Source organism: Trachypithecus francoisi, unplaced genomic scaffold (genome assembly GCF_009764315.1).
Source record: "Trachypithecus francoisi isolate TF-2019V2 unplaced genomic scaffold, Tfra_2.0 Lachesis_group3, whole genome shotgun sequence".
In the NCBI taxonomy this organism is placed as follows: domain Eukaryota; kingdom Metazoa; phylum Chordata; class Mammalia; order Primates; family Cercopithecidae; genus Trachypithecus; species Trachypithecus francoisi.
The window spans coordinates 110,355,580-110,375,545 of NW_022681468.1; the positions used below are offsets into that span (position 1 = coordinate 110,355,580).

At 42.5% G+C, this 19,966-nt stretch overlaps 2 protein-coding genes across 3 annotated transcripts in view; both read left to right on the forward strand.

Annotated features, from left to right (window-relative positions):
- Window positions 1–19,966, forward strand: part of LOC117070328 (A disintegrin and metalloproteinase with thrombospondin motifs 7-like) — a 684,711-nt gene that overhangs the window by 195,457 nt on the left and 469,288 nt on the right.
- Window positions 3,984–19,966, forward strand: part of IREB2 (iron responsive element binding protein 2) — a 63,399-nt gene continuing 47,416 nt past the window's right edge. Inside the window, exons 1-2 of one of the 2 annotated variants that reach the window (XM_033189265.1) lie at window positions 3,984–4,146; window positions 5,575–5,664. In XM_033189265.1, the coding sequence (XP_033045156.1) occupies window positions 4,128–4,146; window positions 5,575–5,664 (109 nt within the window). In that variant the 5' untranslated portion in view covers window positions 3,984–4,127. The remainder of the gene's footprint in view (window positions 4,147–5,574; window positions 5,665–19,966) is intronic. The other variant, XM_033189267.1, reaches the window with a different exon arrangement.

The window sequence follows — 19,966 nt, forward strand, 5'->3', positions numbered from 1 at the left end:
CTGAGGTGGGAGAATCACTTGAGACCGGGATATGGAGGTTGCAGTGAGTCGAGATCACCCCACTGCACTCCAACCTGGGCAACACAGTGAGACTGTCTCAAAAAAAAAAAAAAAAAGGAGAGATGAATCAGCCTGGACATTGCCCAAGACACTGATCTAAAGGGGTGCTAAAATCTCCCTGGAAATTTAACTTGAAAAAAAAATGTACTGTGAAAACATACCATAAGCTTCCATTTGTATAACATTCAAAATAGGGTGTAGGGGATGAGGAAATGGCAGCCTAGGAGGAAAACAGCTGCGGTTATAAAACAGTAACAGGAAGGATCCTTGGAAATGTTCCATATATTGACTGTAGTGATGGTCACACAAAGCCACACATGTGAACTAAATACACACGTGCATGCGCGCACACACACACACACACACACCCTACGAAGGAGTACATGTAGAACTACCTAAATCTGAATAAGGTGGAATGATTGCATGAATGTCAATTTCTTCGTTTTTATATTGTACTATGCTACATGGGGGAAGACTAGGTGGAGAGTATATGGGATCTTCATTACTTAATACAACTACATGTAAATCTACAATTATCACAAAATAAGAAAGTTTAACAGTAGGTAAATTTTATGATATTTAAATTAAATCTCAATAAAACTGTTAAAGCTGACTGAGATGGCGTATGCCTGTAGTCCCAGCTACTTGGGAGGCTGAGGTAGGAGAATCCCTTGAGCTCAGCCTAGGAAAATAAACAGACCTCTGTCTTAAAATAAATAAAATTTTCAAAAAGTAAATAAAACTGTTAAAAAAAAAAAAAAAAGGTAATGAGTCCAGCCACACAGGAACATATCATGATTGTTCTAAGTTAGTGCTTCTCAGTGGAAGCAGGACACTGAGAAAATGGGTGTTTTTGTTTGTCACCATCATGGGGCACTCTTGGGATTTCATGAATGTTAGATTACCTGCATTCCACACTATAGAATTACACAACAAAGAATCAAACAAGGGCCAGGCCTGGTGGTGCATGCCTGTAATCCCAGCACTTTGGGAGGCTGAGACGGGCGGATCACGAGGTCAGGAGTTCAAGACCAGCCTGGCCAACATGGTAAAACCCCATCTCTACTAAAAATATAAAACTTAGCTGGGCATGGTGGCACGTGCCTGTATTCCCAGCTACGCAGGAGGCTGAGGAAGGAGAATTGCTTGAACCGGGACCCGAGAGGCGGAGGTTACAGTGAGCCAAGATCACGTCACTGCATTGCAGCTTGGGCTACAGAGCAAGACTCTGTCTCAAGAAAAAAAAAGAAAGAATCAAACAAGACCTATACTGTCAGATATTCAAGTATATTAAACATACACACAAACATAAAAACAATAGCAATAAATTTGTTTATAATTATCTGAGCCTAGAGTTTAACCCCATATACAAGTAAAAACAAAAGTAATTTGTGTATGGTTTTAATATATATGGAATTTTCTAGGAATACAACTATTGTGTAAAAAAAGCAAAGGTTTTATTTTTTTTTGTTTTGAACTTTACCAAGAGTTACTCACCATTTCAGAAAATCACAATAGTGACAACACTTCCAAAATTTGAGTCACAAATATATTTTCATTAGTCATTAGAGGGCATTCATGATATATATGTACATTTTATACATATGTGAATTTACCATATATGCATTCATAATATATATTTATGCATGGTATGTATGTATATATTGAATCCTTATTTTGCAATGTCAGACATAAATAAAAAGTGTTGACCATATTCAGCTGAATATTACCTACAGAGTCTTGCACTGTTGCCCAGGCTCAAGTGCAGTGGCGTGATCTTGGCTCACTGCAAGCTCCGCCTCCTGGGTTCACACCATTCTCCTGCCTCAGCCTCCCGAGTAGCTGGGACTACAGGAGCCCGCCACCACGCCCAGCTAATTTTTTGCACTTTTAGTAGAGATGGAATTTCACTGTGTTAGCCAGATGGTCTTGATCTCCTGACCTCGTGATCCGCCTGCCTTGGCCTCCCAAAGTGCTGGGATTACAGACATAAGCCACTGCACCCGGCCTTACCTTTTTTTGAGACAGGGTTTCATTCTGTCACCCAGGTTGGAGTGCAGTGACACAATCATAGCTCACTGTAATCTTGAATTTCTGGGCTCAAGTGATCCTCCTGCCTCTGTCGCACAGTAGCTGGTACTACAGGCATGCACCACTATGCCTGGCTAACTCTTTAAGTTTTTGTAGAGACAAGGTCTCACCATGTTGCCCAGGCTGGTCTCAAACTCCTAGCATCAAGCGATCCTGCTGCTTTGGCTTCCCAAAGTGCTGGGATTACAAGCTTGAGCCACCAACTGGGCCTGGCCCAGTCAAATATTATATGTCCTGTAAAACCAAACTCATTCGTTATAAGTAGATACAAGCATCTGACTACTCAATTTTGTCATCTAATAGAGACATGCCTGTGCACCTACATATTGTAATACATATTATTTTCTAATAAATTACTTTCCTATTTTTCTCCTTTATATTACAGTTAGGTGATTAAGTAGAGTATTTATTGTTGTGTATGTAGATTATATTACCTATGAATTTCATGCTGGGATTTTAAAGAGATGTTACAAAATACAGCAAGGTGAATAAAGGAAATAGATAGGAGTTTGGGTTGACAGGGCTTGGATCAATGATTAAAGGGAGTGGGTGAAGGAGTCAGGTATAATGTGTTGATTTCTGGCTTGGGCAACCAGGTGGATGGTGGCGCCATTCACTGATACAGGCAATACGAAAGAAATAGTGGGGTTTAAGGAGGGAAGTGATGAGTTCAGTTTTTGAGATTTTTAGTTTGAGGTGCCTTGGGATGTGGAGGCATCCCATGGGTACTAGGATATATACCTCCGGGTTTAAGAGACAGGTTTAGATCACAGGCAGACTGGGAAGCATCAATATATTAACTAATAACTTAAATCAAAGGATGTATGAGATGGGCCAGGGAAAATGGACAGAGGGAGAAGGTACAAGACCAGAGCCCTGGGGGCACATTTAATGTCCAATACTTTTTTTTTTGAGACAGGGTCTTGCTGTGTTGCCCAGGCTGGAGTGTAGTGGTGCAATCATGGCTCACCATAGCCTCAACTTCCTGGGCCCAAGGGATCCTCCCACCTCAGTCTCCTGAGTAGCTGAGACTACAGGTGCATGCCACCACATCCAGCTAATTTTTAAACTTTTTTTGTAGAGATGGGGTCTCACTATGTTGCTCTGTTTGGTCTTGAACTTTTCAGCTCAAGCCATCCTCCCACTTTGGCTTCCTAAAGTGCTGGATTTACAGGCATGAGCTACTGTGCCAATCAAGTGCCCAGTACATTTAAAACCTGGGCAGAGGAAGAGGCCTGCAGAGGAGCCTGAAATCAAGCACCCTTAGGAGAAGAAAGTAGAGTCTGAGGTCACAGAAGCTGATGGAAGAGTATTTTTCAACAATGGGAGAGAACCAGTCAAGATTGATATATGTGAGATTAGAAAGTGGAGTTATGGCTGACCTTGGCTAAAGGCATTTCTGGCAGTGGAAGCCAGACTGGAAGAGGACAATGGCCGCCCCCACTTGAAAACACGCGTGTGGGTCACCCATGTCTGACAAGTTAATGCAAGGCTTTATAGTTAGGTGAAAGCATTTCTCCTAACAGTTCCGATTCCGACCCTGACTCCAACAGACACCTTGTGGGAATGCACACACCGCTCGAACTCATGACCCCAACAGAAAACTTAAGGCCACAACTAAGTAACGCATCGCTGCCAAGGCCAAACTAGCCACGCCAATGCCACCAACGGAGCCTCCCCAGCGCTCCGCCCCCGCTCGCGAGAACAGGGGCAACGGCGCGAGAAATCGCTTTCTGGTGAGCTCCGCCCCTTCTCTTTCTTTGTTTTTCTGTCCGACGATCTCGCGGGAGTTAGGCGACAAATCCCGCGAGCGCAGACCCGGGGCTGGCTCTGCGGCTCTCGCGATATTTGCGCGAGCCTGCTTCCTTCTTTCCTCCCGTGCCAGTCCGCCTGTCTTCCTACCCCTCTTCCCTGCCCGGCCTCCCCCTTGTTCCCCCGCTGGCCCCCTCCCCGCAGGGATAATATGGTCTCCGGCGATGGACGCCCCAAAAGCAGGTCAGTTTCGGGCCTCCGAGCTGGGTCTGGCAGTTGGAAACGCGCGCTGTCTAGGCGCCGAATTCCTTGCTTTTCTCGCCTGGAGTCGCTCGGCAGGCGCCCAGGCCCTCGGGGCTCGGGTTGTGCTCCCCTCAGGGCCTGCCTGCTGGGCCGCCCTGTGAGACTAGGCCGCGGAAGCTGGGGCTCCGGGTCCTCACCCTCTTGCGCGACCCCCGCAGGGCGGGCCGCCCCACCGCTGGCCTTGACCAGCACCCCTCTCTCTTCGGTGGCCGCTGCCTGCTGCCAGCGACTTCCTGGCCCCCGTCAGCAACGCCAGGGGCAGGGAGAGGCCCACCATCTTCCCCTGCCCGCCCCCCCGTTGGCGAGCGATGAGGGCGGGGGCCTGCGTCTCCGTGTTCGGGTCTCACGCAGCTAGATGTTGATTCCACGGTCCAGCCTCAGGCCCCTCAGTCTCTCTGTGCCTCTGGAAACCGAATGAGGGGCAGTCAAGGTTGAACATTGGTCAGTCAGTTCTCCGACCATTTATTGCAACGCTGTCTCCTCCCCCGTCCACCTCCCTCTACAAAAAAGAAAAGGAAAGGAAAAAAGACTATTTGTTCTGAAAGTGGGCTGTGCTTATGTTTTCTCCTTTTGGATGAAAGCCTTAATGTTGAGGGTCCTGCCCACCCACCGCTATGAGTCTGCACAAAAGATCTGAAGGTTCTTTTCAACCTCAAGGCTGCCTCCCCGCCACTGCCCCCTAGAATGTTGGGAGCTGAGGCACATTCAAATGAGACCTCTGGATCTTTGACTTTGTAGTTCAGCTTCAATTCGTGCAAAACCAGAAGGACTTGTGTCTTTCGGGGAGAATATGCTAATTTCCTAGATATTCTGTTACTTTTCAGTACTACGCTCTGGTAAGGACTTAACTGAGAAGTTTTTTGCTTTGGTTTATTGAATGCTCTGTAAAAATCCGTCTTTTGGTTTTTATTTTTAATCAGTCCTTCTAATGTTAATTGTGGAATTCACAAATTCCTGTCTCTGCAGTTTTCAAGACATGTCTTTCCAAAACGTCCCCGTGGATTATTTAAATCATTCTTATTGTCCCTTTCCAGGTTTTCTTCGTTACATTTCAGGAGTGAATTATCTTACTAGTTTTTACTTGACAAATTATGGTTTAGAGCTGTGCTGTCCAGTGTGGTGGATACTAGCCCTGTGTGACTTTAATCAAAATTAAATAAATTAAAAATTCAGTTCCTTAGGCACGGTAGCCACATTTCAGGTGCTCAATAGCCACACGTTGCTAATGTCTACTTTACTGGACAGCTCAAACATAGAATATTTCTACCATTGCAGAAAATTCTATTGGATAAAGCTAGTTTCCAGGTATTTTCATTTGAATAAGATATTTTGTTGCTGCGTTTAATGAAAATATATATATTTTTTCAGGATACGCCTTTGAGTACCTTATTGAAACATTAAATGACAGTTCACATAAGAAGTTCTTCGATATATCTAAACTTGGAGGCACCAAGTATGGTAATGTTGCTTTACATTTTCTTGGGTTTGTTTAGTCTCTAACGATGAAAATGCATTTGTCAAGCTGAGCTGAAGAAATTTTAAATGTATATCCACCGTATTGTAACAGGTACACCCACACATACCTATACCATTTTAAATACTCCTCTTGAGACAACTTTTGTTCAGGGAAGATGTAGGCCCATACCTTAACTTCTCATTTAAAAATCTAAGTTAATTAAGGACTATTTTTTTTTCCTCAAAGAAACCAATAATGGAGTTTTCAAGTTGTTGTGAAGACGGGGGTCTTGTTATGTTGCCCAGGCTAGTCCTGAACCCCTGGGCTCAAATAATCCTCCCACCTCTGCCTCCCTAAGTTTTGGGATTATACATGTAAGCTACTGCGCCTGGCCTAATGTGATTTTTAGAAGAACCTGACTGACTGATTATATTCTACACCAATTAAATGTATATTTTACTTTCTCTTTTTTTTTTTTTTTTTTTTTGAGGCAGAGTCTTGCTCTGTTGCCCAGGCTGGAGCACAATGTCATGATCATAGCTCATACAGCCTTGAACTCCTGGGCTAAAGCAATCCTGCCTCAGCCTCCCAAGTAACAAGGCCTACAGGTGCGTGCCAACACACTTGGCTAATTTTTATATTTTTTGTAGTGATGGAGTCTTGCTGTGTTGCCCAGGCTAGTCTCAGATCTCAAGTGATCCATCTGCCTCAGTCTCCCAAAGTATTGGGATTACAGGCATGAGCCACTGTGCCTGGCCTGTTTTACTTTGTCAAATGAACAATGCCCACATCTGTTCTTTCTGCTGTCCGTTGAATAGGAATCACCAACAGGACCCAGTGATTTGAGTTGTTCTGAAGTATTGGGCATGGTTTGCCTCAACCTCCACACCTATAGTTTTGGCAGACATTCTCATTCACCTTATCAAGGTCAAACCTTTCTCTGTGGTCTCGGAAGAGTGAATGTGGGTGACCTGTAGAGCATTGAATGGGAGTTTTGGCTTTACTGACAGTTGAGTAACTTTCTCAATTAGGCCAATAAAGAGACCTGTTTAGAAGACTGATTATTCTTTGTGAACTTTTCCATGACAGTGACATGAAAAGGTAAATTGAATGCCACATCTATTGCAGTCAGTTTTGGAAGGACTTTTAACCTTTTTTTTCTTGCATTATTTAAGAAGATTGTTCTTTTGATTTTTCTGTAGATTTTGAGGGAGTTAAATATTCTTCACTGCTGTGTGCAATAGTTTTTGTGTATTGTGAAAGACAGCTATTTTGGGGTATCTTAGAGAATCCCCATTTTAGAATTAGGTTGTCATTTAAAAATAAACAGTTTGCCAAAATGAGAGCAATATCCTTTACCTTGCATGTGTAGCTGCGGTGATTTGTGTTGATATGTTTGTTAAAGGAGGTTGGTCATTTTCTTAATGATGTATGTCTTTCACATTAATTTTATCCCTTCACTGATAATGAGTTTGCATTAATTTTGAAAAGAAAACAGCTAGATTGATTGTTTACAAGAATAGTCGTTTTAGTTCCCTTTTACTTCTCCAAAATAATCTAGTGATCCTGGCTTGGAAGTCTTTTAACCCAGATTTCATAGTTTAATAAATTAAAGAAGCACATATGGTGTTTTGAAAATTGAGTATACTTTCTTTGTATAATCTGTAGAAATGTGCTTACTTGAAGATGACCTATATTTCTCAAATTTAAGGAATCAGTAGGAAACTATCAAAAACAACTGTAAAATGTATTGGAATGATTGATAATCTGAAAGTTAAATTTTCTCTGGGAAATAAGCTGTCATGGGAATTTGTACGTAACTGTACAGAGTACATGTATACTTAACATAATTCCAGAATTACCAGTTTTTATAACCATGATAAATGCAATAATAGAATACCTGTGAATATAAATACTTTCAAAACAGAAAGTTGGTTTTTATTTATGTGGGGTCAATACCCTGGTTTTTATTTTATTTTATTTTACTTATTTTTTTGAGACAGGATCTTGGTCTGTCACTCAGGCTGGAGTGCAATGGTGTGATCTCAGCTCACTGCAGCCTCTGCCTCCTGAGTGCAAGCGATTCTCCTGCCTCAGCCTCCCAAGTAGCTGGGACTGTAGGCGTACATCACCACACCCAGATAGTTGTAGAGACGGGGGTTTTACCATGTAGGTCAGGCTGGTCTCGAACTCCTGAGCTCAAGTGATCCACCCACCTCAGCCTCCTAAAGTGCTGGGATTATAGCAGTGAGCCACTGTGCCCAACCCCTCCTGGTTTTTCAATAGAGTGATTATTATGAGAGGTTATTAAGTAATAAGTAATTTCCTAATAAGGAGTAAAATTTGAAGAATTGACTTTGAAAGAAAGGAACTTACTGCGTTTTTGAAAGGAACAGATTGAATTGCCTCCTAGACATATCCCTACAAAAAGACATTGCTTTGGTAGTCACCAAGGTTCAGAGCCAGTCTTCTCTGCCTCCATTCCACATTTTGATGCCTGCTAGGTTGAAAATGACTGTTGTAATGAGTAACAATTAATGAAGGGAATGGATTCTATCCCTCATAAATGTTGCAGAGTAAAGATAGTTGAGAAACATTGTTCTAGGCTCCATGCTAACTGTATTAGGGATGCCTACAGCTGCAAGGAACTGAAAACTTGCTGTCCAATGACTTTAAGAAATAGGAGTTTATTTTTCCAACGTAACAAAGTGTGGAGATGGGCAGAATGGGGCTGTGCAGCACCAATCTCAGCAAGGATCTAGGCTCGTCCTTTCTTCCCATTTTGTTTTTATTCTTTTGGTTGCACCTCCAGGCATTATGTCCATGTTCTAAACAGCTGGAGGAGCAAAACAAAAAGAAAAACCCTCTCCAGGGGCTTTTGCCTCTTTGGCCAAAGTGTCAGTGGCCACTCTTAGCTTCAAGAAGGCCGAAAGATGGAATAATCATGGTCTTCTATTATCCATGGGGGATATGTTCCAAGACCCTCAGTAGACACCTGAAACTATAGATAGTACCAAACCATGTATATACTGTTTGGTATATTTTTTTTTCCTAGACGTACATATTTGTGATATAACTTAATTTATAAATTAGGCACAGTAGAGATTAACAATAGCTGGTAATAGAACAGTTATGACTACGTACTGTAATAAAAGTTATGTGAATATAGTCTTTTTCTTTCAAAATATCTTATTGTGCTGTTCTGCAGGTAACTGAAACCACAGAAAGGCATAGATAAGATGGGGTACTGTATTTTACCTTTACAGCTTTTACAATAGAGAAAGTAAAGGGAGAAGTGGTTGGGAGTGGGTGGTAAGTGAACCAGGCTAGTCTATCTGCGTTACCAACCTGATGCCTTCTCTTATTCTGACTTTAGATAGAGTTCAACACAGATTATTTGATTTCTACTTTTTTACTGCTATTTTATCCTTTCGCTTCCCAAATTTATACTCAAGGTACCTCTATGGAAGTGGGCACATCTGAGACATTGATTACATTTTGATCTTATATCATTTTGCTTGTGCAGAATCTTTTTTTTTTTTGAGACAGAGGGAGGCTCGCTCTGTTACCTACGCTGGAGTGCAGTGGTGCGATCTTGGTTCACTGCCACAGCCATCTCCAGGGTTCAAGCGATTCTCGTGCCTCAGCCTCCCAAGTAGCTGAGACTGCAGGTGTGTGCCACCACATCCGGCTAATTTTTTATTTTTAGTAGAGATGGAGTTTTGCCATATTGACAAGGCTGGTCTCAAACTCCTGACCTCAAGCAGCCCTCCTGTCTTGGCCTCCCAAAGTGCTGGGATTACAGGCGTGAACCACTGCACTTAGCCAGGTGTGGGGAATCTCTTTAATATTCTGGAGCTGGTTGTCTGGCACTACAATGCGCTGACTAGAAACATGTCAAAATCTAGGTAGTCTCAAAATGTAGATTTTGAGTAACTCTTAAAAAAAAAATTATAAAGATGGGGTCTCACTGTCACCCTGGCTGGAGTGCTGTGACATGATGATAGCTTACTGGAGCCGCGAACTCCTGAGGTCAAGAGATCCTCCCGCCTCAGCCTCTCAAGTAGCTGATTTGGGTGACTCTCTTAAGTAGATCTGTGAATTTGAAACTATTGCTATTTTTAGGGAGAGGAAAAATCAGTGTTGTCTCCATGTATGATGGAGGACAGTCAACACCAGAGAATTAGAATGAACAGCATAGTGGAAACATGAATGACTATCTTGAATGAAGGGGAAGATAGTAGAGAGACTGGCCTAACTGGAGTGAAAGGTAGTTTTAAGATAGAACCTGTTACTGGGCAACAGGGCCTCTGGTGGTGTAAAGCCCCCAGGCACCCTTCTTTATCTCAGGTCATCTCATTCACTCTTTCTTTTGTCCTTTATGTCTGCTTGCTTTTTTAACCACAGTACTGCTTAGTCCTCCAGTAGAGCTGGGACTTAGTGTCCAAATCCTACCTTGTAGCCTTTGAAAGAAAATGCTGTATTTAATTTTTTAGGAGAGTTTTTATCGTTTAGAAGAATCACAGAAAGACAAGAACATTGCAGACGGTACAGAAAGTCTCATTTTTATGTGTATACAAAAGTATGTGTAAATATGCTACTTTCAATAAAAATAGAGTATATGTTGTAACCCTTTTTTTCACTTAATATATCATGAACATCTTTCCATGTCATTGAATACAGGTATCCGTTGCCATCTGAATCTATTTGGTTTCTCAGTCACGGAGCATGAGTTCAGGTAGAAAGGGATACCTGTACTTCTCTACAGCTTCTAATAGCTGCACAATATTGCCTGTATGAGTGCATTATGGTTTAGTTAACAGACCTTTGAATATTGAAGCTGATAGTAACTTTTCTCTATTTATAAAGCTTTGCATGTGTAATACTTACATTTTTGTGCAAACTTGTCATGATATAGAATTGTTGGGTTGAAAGTATGTTATTCCCTCCACCCCATCATACACTTTCATTTTTATACTTTTACTATTTTCTCTTGGTTCCAGTCTTTTATTTTTTATTTTTTGAGACAGAATCTTGCTCTGTTGCCCAGGCTGGAGTACAGTGGCACAATCTCATTTCATTGCATCCTCCACCTCCTGGGTTCAAGTGCTTCTTCTTCTTCAGCCTCTGGAGTAGCTGGGATTACAGGCCGATGCCATCACACCCTTCTTTTTTTGTATTTTTGGTAGAGACAGGGTTTCGACATGCTGGCCAGGCTGGTCTCAGAACTCCTGGCCTCAGGTGATCCACCTACCTTGGCCTCCTAAAGTGTTAAGATTATGGGCATGAGCCACTGCGCCCGGTCTGGTTCCAGTTTTTACCTTGGACTGTAAGGAACAAAAACTCACTCAAGTGAAAAATAGGTTGCAGTTTCCAGACATCCAAAGACAAAGGAAGAAAGCGTAGTCAAGTTTCAGGGAACCAGAATTTCTAAGCCAGAGGCAGTGTTCTGTTTGTCACTTGAAGGCTGCCTGGCTTCCTTATTTTTTGTTTCTTTTTGAATATCCAGTCTTCCATCTCTACAGCTTACTTTACTTACTCATTTTTGTATAATGCCCAATATGGCCACTGCTGACCATTCTTGTATGTTACGGCTGGATTACCAACCGGTTAAGACTGTACCTCTAGGTGACTCTTGTACTTGTTTTGTTTTTTTCCTCAGGGTCTTGCTCTGTTGTCCAGACTGGAGTGTAGTGGTTCAATCATGGCCCACTGCAGCCTGGACCTCCTGGGCTCAAGTGATCCTCCTGCCTTAGTCTCCCAAGTGGTTGGGACTACAGGCACATGCCACCATGCCTGCCTAAATTTTAAATGTTTTGTAGAGACAGGGTCTCCCTACGTTGCCTAGGCTGGTCTTGAGTCCTGGCCTCAAGCAATCCTCCTGCCTTAGCTTCTGAAAGTGCTGGGGTTACAGGTGTGATCTGTTGTATCTGGCTTACCTGTTGTTTTAACCTATTTTGACTGCACTTGTCAGGAGTCTATTGCTGGTCCGGTTATCTTGCTGGTAGAGACACAAATCTGTTCATCTTTTATGTGGACTTCTGAAAAGACTGGGTTGGGTAGGCAATGAAATAGTTTGCTTGTAATTTGTACACATAGTACATAACTTTCCAAGGATTACCTTTACCTGACATTATCCTACTAGTCCATGTACAGCCATATATTTATCAACCCTCCACATTTCAACTTTGCTTTTATTGTCAATTCCTATTCTAGATTAGGCCCTTTTGGTTCCAAGGAACAGACACTAGCTCGAGTGAAGAAGGATTTATTGTAATGATACAGCACTCCCCAGGCCAATGAAATGTGGCTGTCTCTCAAGAAAATGGTGGTGGCCCAGAATTAAGAAAGTTCTTTATTATTTTCTCTGAGGAGCTTCAGATTTCTACCCTGTTCCACTCTTCTACTTCCTCTACTTCACTATAGACAATCCCCCTCTGCCCACTCACTTTGTACATGGCCTCAAATGGCAACCTCAGACCCTAGCTTACCTCTTAACACCTTTCCGGTTCAGTCTCTCTGTGTCCTGATTACACATTTCTGATAGGTGAATCTAATTGCCCCAGTGTCTCCTTTCTCACAAGACTTTTGGTCATCAGCCTGCCAGGGGATTGGCTTTTGCTTCGCTGCTGTAGCCAAGGAGGCCACAGGCCCCTGAGAACGGTAGCAGTTTGGATAGGCACCACGAAGGACATCTGTTGTATTATGTTAGCAAATAATGCCAGTTTACATGCTTACCAGTAGTGAATGAAAAGAATATGTGTTTCTGAACTTTCACCTTGATCAATAGTAGGTATTATTCTTCTTGTTGGCTCAATTTCTGTCAGTGAATGAAGCGAAGAAAAAAATGTTTTTTCTTCTACATTAAATTGGGGGGTTTATTGTGAAGATTTGAAAGAAATATGGAGATTGAGGGGATCTGATTGTGTGGTCAGATCAGACTTTTTGTTCCCTTCGGTAGGCATATGTAGAGCCCATGATTCTGACTGAGCTGATTTTCCTTATGTCTGCTTTCCTTTGTTTTTCTTTTCCTTTTTTTTTTTTTTTTTGAGATGGAGTCTTGCTCAGTGACCCAGGCTAGAGTGCAGTGGGGAGATCTCGGCTCACTGCAACCTCTGCCTCCCAGGTTCAAGCGATTCTCCTGCCTCAGCCTCCTGAGTAGCTGGGATTACAGGTATGTGCCACCACACCTGGCTGATTTTGTATATTTAGTAGAGACGGGGTTTCACCATTTTGGCTAGGCTGGTCTCAAACTCCTGACCTCAGGTGATCCTCCTGCCTCAGCCTCCCAAAGTGCTGGGATTACAGGTGTGAGCCACCACTCCCGGCCTAATTTTTTTTAATCTTTTATACAGATGGGAGTCTCCTGAACTCTTGACCTCAAGCAGTCTTCCTGCCTTGGCCTCCCAGAGTGCTAGGATTACAGGTGTGAGCCACCGTGCCCAGCCCATTATTCTGCTTTTCTTTTTCTCTTGGTTCCTCTTTGTTTCCATCTGTTTTCTGCCTTCTCCCTAAGTCAAGTTCAAGGTATCACAGAACGAGACTGAGGCAGGCTATTAGATGTGGCACTTGTGCTTGGCTATTCCCTATGCCACTGGCCAGACTCTAGATTGGTTGTCTGTTGGAAGGCTGGCTCCAGGTCCCAGCCATTCATGACAGGGTGGCAAGGCTACCCAGAGCCCACTAGCAATTGGTGTAGAAGAAACTTTTTAGAAAGAGGGCTATGGTATAGGCATTCTGAGGACCTACCAGTACAGGTGAAAAAACAAAATCTTATGCAGGAATCTGTTTTGTTTTTTGCTTCCTCGGACTCTGTCAATGGCAATGTATGTATGTATGTAAGTATGTGTTTATTTGAGACAGTCTTGCTCTGTCATCCCAGCTGGAGTGCAGTGGCATGATCTCGGCTCCCTGTGACCTCTGCCTTCCGAGTTGAAGTAACTCTTGTGTCTCCGCCACCCAAGTAGGATTACAGGTGCGCACCACCACGTTCGACTGATTTCTATGTTTTTAGTAAAGATGTGGTTTCACCATGTTGGCCAGGCTGGTCTCGAGCTCCTGGCTCAAGTGATCTGCCCGCCTTGTCTTCCCAAAGTGCTGGGATTACAGCCATGAGCCACCGTGCTCGGCCCAATGGCAATTTGTTTGAAAAGAGAAAAAAAAAAGGTCAGAGTTTGTTTATTTATTTGAAGAGACAAGGTCTTGTTCTGTGGAGGTCAGACTTTCTTTATTGGAAATCATCCCTATCCTGCCCGGTTCTGGTTAGAGACAGAAACACTTCTTTGCTTCTAGTCAGACATGGGCATGGGTTAGTCTTGTTGCCAGGCCTGATGTGATTTACAGGGCCTTCTAGAAGGGCTTCTTAATCTTTTCTCCAGGCCCCTAGCCTTCAGCAGGGCTAGCTTTACCCTGTAGCTCTGCTGGCTGGTTCCTGCTCTGGTCTTCTAGCCCCCCTTTCCCAGTCTGGACTCCAAAAATGCAGTCTCTTTGGGGGCTTTTGGCAGGCCTAGAGAACCTGTGGCTTCAGAGTCTTTCCCTCTTCCTTCAGGCTGATGGGTTTCTCTGTTGCATTCAGTTATCTAAAGCCTGCTTACTAGAGTACTGATATTCCTCATGGGTAATTTCTTCACTACTGCTTGAACTTGGAATTTTCCATTTTTACCAATAACAAAACCCTTTTACTTCACTCTGCTGCTTCATGATAAGCAGGGAAGATATTTTTAAATCTGCCATGTGCAGGTAATACAGATAAGGTTAAAAATCTGAGTAATGTGCCTAAGGTCACAACATATCTTCTAGGTGAGGAAACTTATCCTTAAACTCAGATCTTCTGATTTCAAGACCAACACCTTTTCTTTCCAATGCCATGCTATTTCCCAGTTTAGTAATGTCAGTAATAAAAAAACTTTTTTTAAAGTATTTGTTGAGTATGTATTTATCCACTTCTATAAGCTCTGTTATACACTTGGCCAAGGTCCCACAACTAATTACCATTACCTACTAAGTGGTGGAACAGAAGCATGAACAAAAATCTTGATTCCAAAACCTATGCTTGCAAAAACCTATTACAGCAGGGGTTGCAAGCTCATGCTTATAGGGACCAGAGAGGCAACATAAACAAGTGAAATGCTCTGCTGGGAATTGTGTGGCAAACAGGAAGGCGCATGTCCTATATAGAGTAGGTGCTTACTAAGTTCCAGCAGAAGTATAAGGTTGGTATTGTAAAGTGTTCTGATTGAAAGACCTGTGGTTTTTTAAATGTTGGCAGTTAAATTTAAAATGTTAAAACTCTGCAGAACAAGCAAAACATGTCTGCAGGCCAGCAGACATGAGACAGTTTGTAACCTCACTACTGAGAGATACACTTCATTTTCTAATCTTTGCAGCAGCTATTTAGCCTTGAATAGTAGAATCTGCAGTCTTGGGAGCCTTGGTTTACCTTTCATCATATGCTTCCCATATACAATAGCAGACCTCAGCATTTTTTTTTTTCAGCGGCTGAACCACCTATTGGATCTTCTACTAAGTAACTGATCAAAAGGATATTTATTGTTACCAGATTATTTCAGAAGTGGGATAGCATGAATTACTATACTTAACCAGTTTAAATTACCAGCATCCTGATTCCTCCGTGGTGTTTTTAATTACCTGTCCTTAAAGGGTTAGCTTTATGGATTCATAGAATTCTAGAAATTCCTGATTAGAAGAGGCAGGCGTAATCTAGTCCATTTTTTTAACTTGTTGCATGAGTCTCTCAACAATACCATTTAATTCATTCAGCTAGTATTTATTGAGTACTTGTATATTTCTAGCAAATGAAAGATGGCTAAGATAGTATCTGTGCTAAAGAAAACACACGATTTAGTAATGGGGACATACAAGGAAAATATGCATAAAGTACAGTACTATGTTGTAGCAATTTGGGTCTAGTCAGGAGATAGAAACCACATAATAGGTTAAATAGAGGAAGCTTAATATACATAATTATTAACTATGATAAGAATAATTGTAATACAGGAAAATTGTATGTAGTACTGTAGGGTTAAGGGAGAATACCCAAGGAAGGACAAACTTGGAAGAGGTTCAGAACTCACTGGAATAGGTGTGGGTTGGCTCACAGATAACAGAGAAGTATATTGGTTTTGGCCAGGTTGGAGCTGATCTGGAGTTGCTAGGTAGGCAGTAGGCCACCCTCTGGAGTGCAGGCAGGGGATCTGATGATCAGAAACTAGTGGTGTGGGCATGCGTTGAGAAAACAGATGCTGGTAGGGGGCAAGAGCCCTTCAGAGCTCATAGGCCGTGTTAGGGCTTGCAGAAGGAGTGACGGCTCAATATGTGACCTTTGAGGCAGCTTACAGATGGAGTCCACGTGCTGTCAGAGCAGCAGGCCTTCTTTACGAGAGTGCCCCAGTCCAGGTACTGGCACAGGCAGGAGGCCTTCAGAGCGTACAGCTATATAGGAACTCCGGCTCCCATGTTGAGAGGGCTGTGGTGATATTAACACATTTGTATGTATTTGTGTGTGTGTTTGTGTGTGTGTGTGTTTTAATATATAGTGTAATGGTGTCCACATTTGGAAGTTCTGCATAACTTGATGAACTCTTATTTCTCGAAGACCAATAATGTAATGAGCAGACTGGTAGAAGTTTATTTCATTCAAATATTGCTCTGTTGCCCAGGCTGGAGTGCAGTGGCACAATCTTGGCTCACTGCAACCTCCACCTCCTAGGTTCAAGCGATTCTCCTGCCTCAGCCTCCCGAGTAGCTGCAATTACAGGTGCCCACCCACTACGCCTGGCTAATTTTTTGTATTTTTAGTAGTGACGGAGTTTTATCGTGTTGGTTGGGCTGGTCTCAAACTTCTGACCTGAGATGATCCACCCACCTCGGCCTCCCAAAGTGCTGGAATTACAGGTGTGAGCCACCGTGCTGAGCCTTCATTCACTTTTGAGAAACTTTTTGCCAAATATACACATTTGAGTAACCATAATTTGTCAGTTCCTTCAAGTGAAAAACTGTTCTTTGAAAAAAAATGGCTTAATTTTAGCTTGCAACTCAATCATACAAGAGTTTTTCTGCAGGCAACTGATGTACTTTGGTATTGAGTAGAAATGTATAAATATATTTCATTTTTGTCACACAGAATATTAAGACTTGACCTCAGCAGTTGAGATTTAATAAAATTAAGTTTTTCTGCTTCTTAGGGACATTTTTAAGTGAAACTGGTATTTTGTGTGATAATAAACAATACAAATACTACAGGTTGAGTATCCCTAATCTGAAAATCTGAAATCTGAAACTTTTTGAGCACCGACGCTCAGAGGAAATGCTCATTGGAGCACTCTGCATTTTTTTCTTTTTTCTTCTTTTAAGATGGGGTTTCACTCTAGTCTCCCAGGCTGGAGTGCAGTGGCACAATCTTGGCTCACTGCAGCCTCTGCCTCCGGGGTTCAAGTGATTCTCCTGCCTCAGCCTCCCTAGCAGCTGGAACTACAGGCGTGAGCCACTGCGCCTGACAGGGTTTCGCCGTCTTGGTCAGGCTGGTCTCAAACTCCTGACCTTAGGTGATCCACTCACCTCGACCTCCCAAAGTGCTGGGATTACAGGAGTAAGCCACCACACCTGGTGGATTTTGGAATTTTGGATTAGGGATACTCAACCTGTAGTACAATTTGGTGCCCCTGCTTTGAGTCCCGCTAAGGCATCAGCAGTTTAGGACCACATTTTGAAAATCACAGTATGGTGTTGGAGGCACCCCCTGAGGAACCTAAGCGAGAGATGATGTAGTGGTGATTTGGACTAGATTTAATGGTGATATTTATAGAAGACAAAAAGATGTGGGATAGAGGCATTGAGGAAGATGCCTCATTGTTTTGGCATGAACATCTGGAAGGATGGTGGTGTGGTGCTATTTACTGCTCTAGGAAATGGAAGATGAGATGATGATAAGGGGAAGGGGCAGAAGGGAAGTCACTGAGTTCAAGTTTAGGTACTAGTGAATTTGGGAACATACCAGTATTAAAGTAAACATGTTCGGGAGGAACCAGGCATGTGGTTTTGGAGCTTAGAAGACAGACTTGGACTACAGAAAATATTTTGGAATTATTAGTGTAGATGTAGTGATAATTGAAGCCATAGGAGCAGTTGTACTCCGTGGAGGAAACAGTGTAGAGTAAGAAAAAAAGTGAGTCTCAATATGAACTCTGAGGAACTCCTACATTTAAAGATCAGATAAAGGAGTAGAGGTTAGAAAGGAAAATAGGGCTACCTAGAAGTGTTAAGAACTATAAAGGCTTGACATGGTGACTCACGCCTGTCATCTCAGCACTTGGGAAGGCTGAGGCGGGAGGATCTCTTGAGCCCAGGAGTTAGAGACCAGCCTGGGCAACATAGACCTCTATCTCTATTTTTAAAAAATGAAAAAACTATAGAGGATCTAAAATTTTACCTTCCTTGAAAGTTAACAAATTAACCTGACGTAGTTTCCTGTGTGTTGGCAGGAGGCACCTGACTCCTGAATCTGAGACAATGGATAGTTTATTACTCACAGCAAAGCATTATCCTTATTACCAGTATTTATGTTGGTTTCCCAAGCTCCAGTTTCTACAGGGTAATGTTGAAGAGGGCCAGGTAACACCTGCACACACAGGGGCTGTGTTACAGAAAAGGAACTGTGGCTTAGGAAACCCAAGTCTTTTATAATGGGTAGTAAACATGCCTGCTCTTTGCTCCAGAGCGAGATGCTGTCGTGTATTTGAAGACTATTCACTATATAGACATCTCTGAAAAAGTAGTCTGGAACAAAGGCAGTCATTGCCTCTGTTCACAAGTCTTGAAGAAATGTGAGATGGGAGACATGGAAAATTGTCTTCCAACAATATGTTAGAAAGAAAACTGGAAGATGGTGCTGTGGAATCCAGTAGAAAGAGTGTTTCAAAAAGGAGGTAATTAATAGCTCTGTTGAATATTGCTATAAGGCTGTTGGGACTTTAGCTAGGCCTGCTTCATTTGTGTTTAAGGATAGAAATCATATAGATTAGGGCTAAGGTGAATGGAAGGTAGGAAAGTGGGCACTGAAAATATAGAGAATTTGAAGAAAGCAGTACTTTTGTTGTCAGTTGGGGCTAAGAGTGGTTTAAATATTGATGGGAAGAAACCAATTGAATTGCAAACCAGTTTGCAAAAAAAGGAGAGAGGAAATGATGACTCTTGGGTCCTAAAATGGTTAATGGAAATAGGATGCAAAACTCCTATAGAGAAGTTATCATTTAGTAGGAGGAAGAAGTCTGCAGCTCCCTTAACTGGTGAAAGGGTGAATTCAGAGGCAGTGAGGCTTGTGGGTATAGTAGGAGGAAGTTGAGAGGTAGGAACTGTTAGTTTATGTTTATCAGTGGGGTAGGAAGTGGGGGTAGGTCCTGTGGAAGATAGAGATTAAATTTTAAGGAGAGTGGATGAAGATAAGAATTAATTGATGTGGCGTGTGGGAAAATAAGCAGATCAGAGAAACATTAGGATTTCTGGGTGAGTAGTGAAGACCTGATTGAAGTTATAATCATGTATTTACATGGGTACCAGTTTCTCTGCGTTGATGTTTTAGGAATTTTTTCCTCATTGTTCTTCCTCAACATAAAACTTAAAACCACAACAAATTACCATTCATACCTGTTAGAATGGGTACTGTATAAAAGACAGACAATGACAAATGTTAGGGAGGATATGGAGAGATGGGAAGCCTCATACTCTGCTAGTGGGAATGTAAAATAGTGCAACCACTTTGGGAAACAATTTGGCAGTTTGTTAAAAAGTTAAACATAAATATACCATGTGGCCCAGCAATTGAATTCCTAAGTATCTATCCAAGAAAAATGAAAACGCTTATTACACAAAGATTTTCAAATGATCTTAGCAGCATTATTCATAGCCGAAAGTTGAAACCAACCTAAATGTCCTGCAGTGGGTGAATGAATAGGCAAAACTTTGGTATACAATGGAATACTATTCAGCAGTAAAAAGAAATTGACTATAGATACCTGCTACAATGTGGGTGAACTGTAGAAAGCAGGCTCAGTGAAAAAAATACAGACGTGGCCGGGCGCAGTGGCTCAAGCCTGTAATCCCAGCACTTTGGGAGGCCGAGACGGGCGGATCACGAGGTCAGGAGATCGAGGCCATCCTGGCTAACACAGTGAAACCCCGTCTCTACTAAAAATACAAAAACTAGCCGGGCGAGGTGGCGGGCGCCTGTAGTCCCATTTACTCGGGAGGCTGAGGCAGGAGAATGGCGTAAACCCGGGAGGCGGAGCT